This window comes from Nansenia antarctica (genome assembly GCF_963989245.1).
Source record: "Nansenia antarctica genome assembly, chromosome: 4".
Classification (NCBI taxonomy): Eukaryota; Metazoa; Chordata; class Actinopteri; order Argentiniformes; family Microstomatidae; genus Nansenia; species Nansenia antarctica.
The window spans coordinates 4,126,552-4,135,063 of NC_137689.1; the positions used below are offsets into that span (position 1 = coordinate 4,126,552).

The 8,512-nt window shown below is 46.9% G+C and overlaps 1 protein-coding gene across 1 annotated transcript in view; it reads left to right on the plus strand.

Annotated features, from left to right (window-relative positions):
- Nucleotides 1–7,892, plus strand: part of creb3l1 (cAMP responsive element binding protein 3-like 1) — a gene marked incomplete at both ends in the record, with an annotated part of 30,376 nt that extends 22,484 nt beyond the window's left edge. The window contains 5 exons of the mRNA XM_080528987.1: nucleotides 776–844; nucleotides 3,404–3,503; nucleotides 4,055–4,181; nucleotides 4,843–5,098; nucleotides 7,856–7,892. Of these exons, the coding sequence (XP_080385113.1) occupies nucleotides 776–844; nucleotides 3,404–3,503; nucleotides 4,055–4,181; nucleotides 4,843–5,098; nucleotides 7,856–7,892 (589 nt within the window). The remainder of the gene's footprint in view (nucleotides 1–775; nucleotides 845–3,403; nucleotides 3,504–4,054; nucleotides 4,182–4,842; nucleotides 5,099–7,855) is intronic.
- Nucleotides 7,893–8,512: the final 620 nt, after the last annotated feature.

The window sequence follows — 8,512 nt, forward strand, 5'->3', positions numbered from 1 at the left end:
CCTCCTCCTCTCCTCTCCTCTCCTCTCCTCCTCCTCTCCTCTCCTCTCCTCTCCTCCTCCTCTCCTCTCCTCTCCTCTCCTCTCCTCTCCTCCTCCTCCTCGCCTCTCCTCTCCTCTCCTCCTCCTCTCCTCTCCTCTCCTCTCCTCCTCCCCCTCTCCTCTCCTCTCCTCCTCCTCTCCTCTCCTCTCCCCTCCTCTCCTCTCCTCTCCTCTCCTCCTCCTCTCCTCTCCTCTCCTCTCCTCTCCTCCTCCTCTCTTCTTCTTTTATTTCTGTTCTCCCGAGTCTCTCACTTCTTCTTCTCCTCTCTCTTTCATTGTTTGGTTATTCCTTAGCAGACGGCCAATGGCGTGTGTCCATTAACCATGCGGTCACACACTGTAGGGCCGTGTGAGTCACACACACACACACACACACACACACACACACACACACACATCACTTAGTCCTCTTCAGCCTCTGAGGAGCACTGGTCTGTACCGGGAAAAACCTCTGTCAGACTTTCCTATTGGTCATTGTTGCTTTTATTTTAACATGGAGGGAGGCCTAATTAAATTAGAGTTAGTTACAGACACACAGGTTCTATACAGTCCTGTCTTCCAGGACCAAAGGCTTTTGTGTCGAGTGAGATGATTTTCAACAACAACACTGACTGCACTATAATGGCTCACCTTGTCTTTCATAATCAAAGACATCAGGCATTTGAATTACAAACGTTTTTAGCAGTGTTGGTCCCATCAGCAGGGTGAATGACAGTACGTGTGTTTGTGTTCGCAGGGTGGAGAACTACACGTCTGAGAACACTGACCTGTGGAAGAAGGTGGAGACTCTGGAGAGTGCTAACAGGTGAGCCGTGGCTCTGAGACGGAGTGTGTGTGTGTGTGTGTGTGTGTGTGTGTGTGTGTGTGTGTGCGCGTGTGTGCGCGTGTGCGTGTGTGTGCGTGTGTGTGTGTGTGTGTGCGTGTGCGTGTGTGTGTGCGCGTGTGTGTGCGTGTGTGCGTGTGTGTGTGTGTGCGCGTGTGTGTGTGTGCGCGTGTGTGTGTGTGTGCGTGTGTGCGTGTGTGCGTGTGTGCGTGTGTGCGTGTGTGTGTGCGTGCGTGCGTGCGTGTGTGTGTGTGTGTGTGTGTGCGTGCATTTGTGTGTGTGCGTTTGTGTGTACATGCATGCCGCACACGTGCATGTATGTGTGTCTGTGTATGCACACACGTGTGAGCAAGCTCCGATCGATGGCAAATAAAAACCCTTAACCCCTTCAACAGGCCTGGTTTGGTGCCAGCAGGCCTGGGTGAACATTGTCTATTCATGATAATCAGACACTCTCACAATCTTCCCTGTGGGCGCGTTTACAGTCTGTCTGCAATTTGACTACCAGCAGTGACTTATGACAACCTTCATTAGGTCGGGGGGAAATTTTCACTGTGTCAACCAAAGTGCAAGTTATTGGGCTTAATAAAAGGTGTAGCAGCAAAGCAGCCTACTGCTGGCAGCCCTATAATTAACAATAGACATTTAAAAGTTGCTTTCATCAAAGTCCCAGCGGGACGGTGTACCTCCCCCTAATTACAGCATACAGCGAGAGCGATCTAAAAAGTGTTCCCTCGAATCTGCCTCATAATAATTGAAGGGCTGGGAGAGGGAGAGAAACCACAGGCCTCCTACAAAGATGGATCTCTGACTCAGCGACTCAGCAGCCTAGTACACCAGTCCAACTAGAACACACAGGAGCCAGCTAGCGACGTGTGGGGTGAATGTTCCAAAACTGTCTGCAATTTGGCTGGTAGGAGAACGCAGGGAGACAGGCTTTATCTGTCAGGGCACGACGGCAGCCAAGAAGACATTCTGCTCTCCTCTTTTGTCCTCTGTGTTGTTCTTGATAGATTCCTGTTTGAATGGTGATATATTATGCTATATAACCAGACTACAGTTGCAGTAGTGGTGTTTTTTTTGACTAGACAAACAGCTGAAAAAGATCAATGGGAGTTACGGTAGAGTGGAGGAGAACAGAGAAGGGAATATATATTGATTGATGGAGTGATTCCATGCAGATGTGTCTCACAGTCCAGATGAACAACATTTTCACTACCGTCCCCTTGAGGTGGATAATGTGATTTATAGAACACAACTGTGAGAACACTGAGCAAACCATGATTCAATTAGAACCTGATGATGCAACAGGTATGGGACGAATTTTTCCATTTAGTAATAAGAATTACCTTGTCGAGGTTTGAATTGAATGAAACGGACCATTGGTTGCCAGCTTTCTTTTTGCCAGCATGTAAACTGTTCTTGTTATATCTGGGGTGTCCCAAGGGACCCGTATATGGTCTAATATGACATTACTCTAGCTATTAGTTTTGTATCTATTGTTGCCAAACCGTTTCATTGTGTTTTTTTAGAGTAGTGTGCATGATGGATGGAGCCCTTGCTATGTGTCTCTTCCTGTCTTCAGTGGACAACTTGCGTCCTCCTGTGGTGAAAATCTAAAAGTGCACCTTGTCGATCCCCCAACCGATGTGTCTAACGTAGTGCAACCTAAACATTCCTGTGTTTGTTATGTTATTGCTGGATCTCTCCACTGAGACCAGGCTGTATCTGTTTGACTTACAGTACTTGACTTAAATCCAAATCTCATTGTGTGTGAGAGTTCACAGTGCGCGTGCATGTGTGTGTGCGCCTGTGTGTATGTATTTCTATGGAGGATGTAGAGTGGGTGTCTGCATGGCTAGTGGTTTTAGGATTGCTATATATTTTAGTGGCAGAACTTGTACTTTGTGGTAGTAGGGAGGCACTATGAGAGCAGGAGTCACACACACTAGGAATACAGTCTGACTTATATAACATCTTACAGACGTTTTGTTATCCTTGCATGATCTTTCGCCTCAGACATGAACTGAAACGTCCTGGATTCCATAAAGCATAAAACAGATGCGCAGTATGCATGTTTATTAACTGGATACTTTGTTGACTTTGTACTCACGGATGGTCCTGCGTGTAGCCAGATGGAGAGAGGGTTTTAGTTCTAAAATCTAAATGTCATGTCTGGAACTGAACAGTGAATGCATGTGTCAGTCGTGTGTGTGTGTGTGTGTGTGTGTGTGTGTGTGTGAGTGTGTGTGTGTGTGTGTGTGCGCGCGTGGGTGTTTGTGTGTATGTGTGGGTGTGTGTGTGAGTGTGTGTGTGTGTGTGTGTGTCAGACCTTGTGTTATCAAACATCTGGCGCTAAGCTGCGTGGCTGCACTGATTGGCAGCATGAAAGGAAGCTCCTCATTAAATACGTATGTCTCCTCCAGAACATGTTCTACGTCCACCAAAGGACCAGAGTGACCTTCGAATGTGTTTAATAAACTTGTATTATTTGTCGATCTGAATTAAACATCCATGTCCTCTCCACCCCTCTCTCTCCAGGTCTCTACTCCAACAGCTCCAGAAGCTCCAGGCCCTGGTAACTGGGAAAATACCGCGATCCTGCAAGATGGCCTCCACGCAAACTGGGACCTGCCTTATGGTACATTGCATACTCTTCATTAGTTAGTATTTCTCACACACACCCAACCCTTCTACTCTGATGACTCTGCCTGATATTCAAAGCTGGTTCAGTCGCGGCTTGGCTGTCAAAACTGTGGTGGTTGTGTGTGTGTGTTGGCGTGTTTAAAAACAAACAAAAAATAGCATGGCTGTTGGTTTCTTTGCAGTTTGCTCTGCTTTAAGGCTTTTTTTTTCTGTGCTCTCCACGCTGACCTGAGATCTGTGTTTAGTGGTCCAGGGTTGATAACCGACCCGACCAGTCAGGCCTGTCCAACATAGCATTTTACCCAAGATTCACTGCAGTGGACTTACAGCCCCTCCACCACCACACCCTCTCCTCTAGAGGTGAAGTAACGTGACAAAACTGTCTGAGTAGCCCTCCTTAGCTGGAGAGGAGAACCTCAGACTTAGCATGCCGTGCTCATGTCGCCCTGTGTGGATCATGTGCTGCTTATTTGCTCACGGTTTGTGGTTCCCTCCCTCCCCCCCTCCCTCCCTCCCTCCCTCCCTCCCTCCCTCCCTCCCCGCCAGGTGGTGGCACTGTGCTTTTTCCTGGTGCTGGGCTCCCTTGTGCCTTGTCTGCCTGAGCTCTCCCTGTCCCATACGGTGAAATCCTCGCTACCCCTCCCCTCAGCTGAGGTCTACACAGCCAGCCAGGGTATGTCCCCTATACTACCCCTACTACAGTACTACCCCTCACTTTGTCACTTAGACGCCAATCTATCTGCACCAATCTATAGTCAACTCATAGGTAGTGTTTAGGTAGTTCAGTGCAATACTGGTAGGGGAATACTTGTAGAGTACTTGTGTTTGTTGTGCAGGTGAGGGGACTATCAGTCAATGGATTCAGTGTGTTTCCAGAAATGTTAAACACCCCAGCTGTTACAATACTCAGCTTAATGACCACAACATGGAAATATGCACAGACCTTCTGGCTACTCAATGATTGGTTGTTTGAGGTGCTGGGTTGCTGTGGAAACCTGTGATCTTTTTCGCATGGAAGTGTGTCACAAATCTGCTGTCCTCATTTGACTCCATTTTCGATGTTTATTATTTCCAGCCAACATCCGAAATTTTCTAATTCTAAACAATGATCTATTAGGCTAACATGCGCTGATGACTGATGTTTATGGTGGCAATAAAACATATGGTGAAAGAATGATATCATATCCAAAACTTGTGCTTTGGGCCTTGAAGATTGTTTTGTTATTGGTGGTGGGGGGCAGGATCAGCGAATGCAATAACCAACATAATAATAACATAATAATAATAATAATAATAATAATCCTTTATCTGTGTGTGTTTGTGTGTCCCTCCAGTCCGCTCCCGCAGCCTGCTCTTCTACGATGAGGGTACCCCGCTGGAGGACGGTCACAGGGGCTTCCTGAAGACGGAGGGCGACTGGGAGGGGGCGCCCCTCGACTACACCGAGGACCGGTTGGCGCGGGATGGCCGCGGCGGCGAGCACAAGACCACCAAGTACCTCAGCAGCACCGTCGTCCAGCACACTGACTCGGTGGACTACAACAGGACCGGCGCCCAGTTCCTCCACAAAGAGCCGCAGTACCACAAGAGGTGAGCTGGGGGCCTTCACACTCACACACACCACACACACACACACACACACACACACACACACACACACACACACACACACACACACCACACACACATCTCTCCACACGGCTGCTGTGTCACACAGTACCAGACTAGCGGGTCTAGCCTAGTCTCACTAAAGCCCAGTTCACATACATTTTTGCCATTTTAGCAGACGCTTTTAATCCAAAGCGATTTACAATTACGAATTACAGGGACATTCACCCTGGAGTAACTGAGGGCTAAGTGCCTTACTCAAGGGCACACTAGTACCGCAACTCGAGTTGCAGCGGTCCGAATTACTATGCAACAGCCCTGCGGGTGGTCCGAATTACCATGCGACAGCAAGGCGTTGCCTGCGATCTGACTTGTCAAGTCTCAGCAGAACGTCCAGATTCGGAATTTGGAATCTCTGCCGAGTTTTTTTTCTCTGCAACGTTCTAAAACTGACCCGTTCGCTTTGCGAATCCTAGATGTAAACTGGGCTTAAGTCAAGCTCTCATTTTAGCAGACGCTTTTAATCCAAAGCGATTTACAATGACTAATTACAGGGACGTTCCCCCTGGAGTAACTGAGGGCTAAGTGCTTTACTCAAGGGCGCATTAGTAGTGGTGTGGTTTCAGGCAGGATTTGAACTGACAACCTTCCGATCACAAGTCCAACTCACTATCCACTAGACCACCACAACCCCTACCATGACTTTCTACCACCCGGCTGCTGTGTCACACAGTACCAGACTAGCTGGGGTGCCTAGTCTCACTAAAAGCCCAGTTCTACATCTAGCATTCACAAACGCAACGCAACTCGAGTTGCAGCAGTTCCGAATTACTATGCAACAGCAAGGCGTTGGCCTGCGATTTGACTTAAGTCAAGCAGAACGTCCAGATTCGGAATTTGGAATCTCTGCAGAGAAAAAACTCGGCAGAGATTCCAAATTCCGAATCTGAGGCAAATCACAGGCAACGCCTTGCTGTCGCATGGTTAATTCGGACCGCGGCAGGGCTGTTGCATAGTTCTAAAACTGACCCGTTCGCTTTGCGAATCCTAGATGCGAAGTGGGCTTAAGTCAAACTCTCCATTCAAATGGAGTCTGACGGCAACACAGCGTCACACAGATTCTACCGACGAATAAGATAATTGCTTCAAACGACGGTGGGGATTTCAACAAGATTAAAACAACTGAAAAGATAACTGAATGCACACTGCTCACCAGCGAATTGCTGGCATAGAAAATGTCTTCAGTTAACTCCATGTTTCATTTTGTGCGATGTGTTCACATTGGTTGGTAAACAAAATAGCATGGGTGGAGGAGGAGGGTCATGGTGCGCAATTCAGGTAGAAAACGTTTTGCGACAGCAACAACTCGTGACGTTAGAATTATAAGGTTCTATCTCCATTTTTGTCAAAATTGAGTTTTTTACATAATCTGATCCATTAGGTGTTTATTAATGCCTGTGTGGTGTTATTTTTAAAATGTTGACATTTCTGAGTTAGTAATTCATAAAATACAAAGGTTCTGTCTTACATGTAACGATGAATTGAGAATCAAGGACCCCAATTGAAATAAGCCAGTGGCTTTCTTGGGTTTTTATCCTGTTAGTTGACCTTGTATGTAATATGTACTGTCATGTACCTACTTCTGCAAATCTTCTAATAAAGTTTTCAATCAATCAATCAATTCCATCTCACAAAACATAATGGAATGTAAAAAACATTGACGCTCAATATCTCTGAACTACCCTAAACGGAGATAGAACCTTATCATTCTAAGCTCACGAACTGACACCGACCAGCAATTTCTACTTCCTGCGCCCTCAGAATCTCAATCGAGAGACGAGATTCTGAGATCCGAGATTATCTGGTGCCAGACAGGCACGGCCCCAGAGGCCTGTCTACATTCATGTCTCTGAATTGCTAAGAACAGGCCTGTTGGCAGCCCTAAAACTACCATGGCTTTGTTGTCAAGGGGAAAATATTGGCTTATTAGTGTGCCCTTGAGCAAGGCACTTAGCCCTAAATTATTTCAGGGAGACTGTCCCTGTAATCTCTAATTGTAAGTCACTTTGGATAAAAGCGTCTGCTAAATGGTTAAAATGTAAGTAGGCTAGTATTTACAACCTAACTGCCATGAACTATAATATACTGTCTGCAAGTAGGAAGTAGGATATGTCAACTATGTGTCTGTCAAGCCCCAAAATGACATTCGTTCAACTGTGTCCTTCAACCTCTGTTCTCAGACCAATAACATTGATCCAGCTCCAGGGTTTTTGTTGTTAGTTCAGATTTGTATTTATGGATGGTGGTAAACTATATATATTTACACATCCATTGAAGTGACTTAGGTCCCACATTGCTAGGCCATAAATATCCTTGTTTTGCTCAAGGCCAAATTAGAGACACCATCAAAAAGGGACAATCACAGGCCACACCCCCTCTTTCATATCCTTCAGGCACACAAGTACACCTGACAGTAAGGGCTGTACCGCCAACAATGCCCTGTGGGGTTATGGGGGGTGGAGTTTGTTATGTAGTGTCTTAAGTAATGCTAATCTAATACACCTAGACCTGGGGTCATCACGGAATTCTCCAAAGCATTCTATTTGCAACCAAGAACTCATCAGCGAGCATTGGGAATGTATTTCAAGAAGATGGTAAGATTGTACTAGTCGGTGCAGTGATGTCTATACTGTATAGTGATATTAATGGACTGTGTCTCTCTGTTCTCCCTGTTCACAGAGGGCCAAACCCAGAAGAAGGAGCGGAGTACTTTTAACCCTTAGAGGGCGGAGCTGCAGCCAACACGCAGCCCAACTCTGCAGACTGGTCCAGACCCCTGTGGGTGTGTAGTAGTGACACCATGGTGCCCCCCTCCAGTGTGCCATCCCCAAACCCACCCCTCCCACCTCTTCCAGCCCTCCCTGCCTGCCCTCCCCGGCTTGCTTCCTGCCATTGGTCGATCCTCCATCCCTCCATCTCCTGACTTCCTACCCCTGCTAAGAGGATGAAGAGGCTTACAAGAAGACAAGAAGGGAAAGAGAAAGAGAAAAGAAGGGTTTCCAAAAATCCAAAACACCCACCACCAACAGAAAAACTTTCCATCTTTTTTTTACTTGCAGTGTTTCAAAACTGGAGGCGGTTGCAGTGGAATTGAGGGTGGCTTGAATTTTTGAGAGTGACGTGTCGGAGCCTGCGTGCTATGCTAGCAGTAATGCGTTTCTGCCTGTGCTTTTAAAGTGGGTAAGCGTGGGATGCAGTCAGTGTTTCTGCTCTGCTGAAGTGCTCCTCAGATTCCACCACAGCGTTCTCGCTTTTTTTTCAAGGACTCCCTAAAATATACTCTGTGAAAAATAGCAAAAGAGTGGGGTACCTCAGGTGAAGGGGTGGAGAGCATCC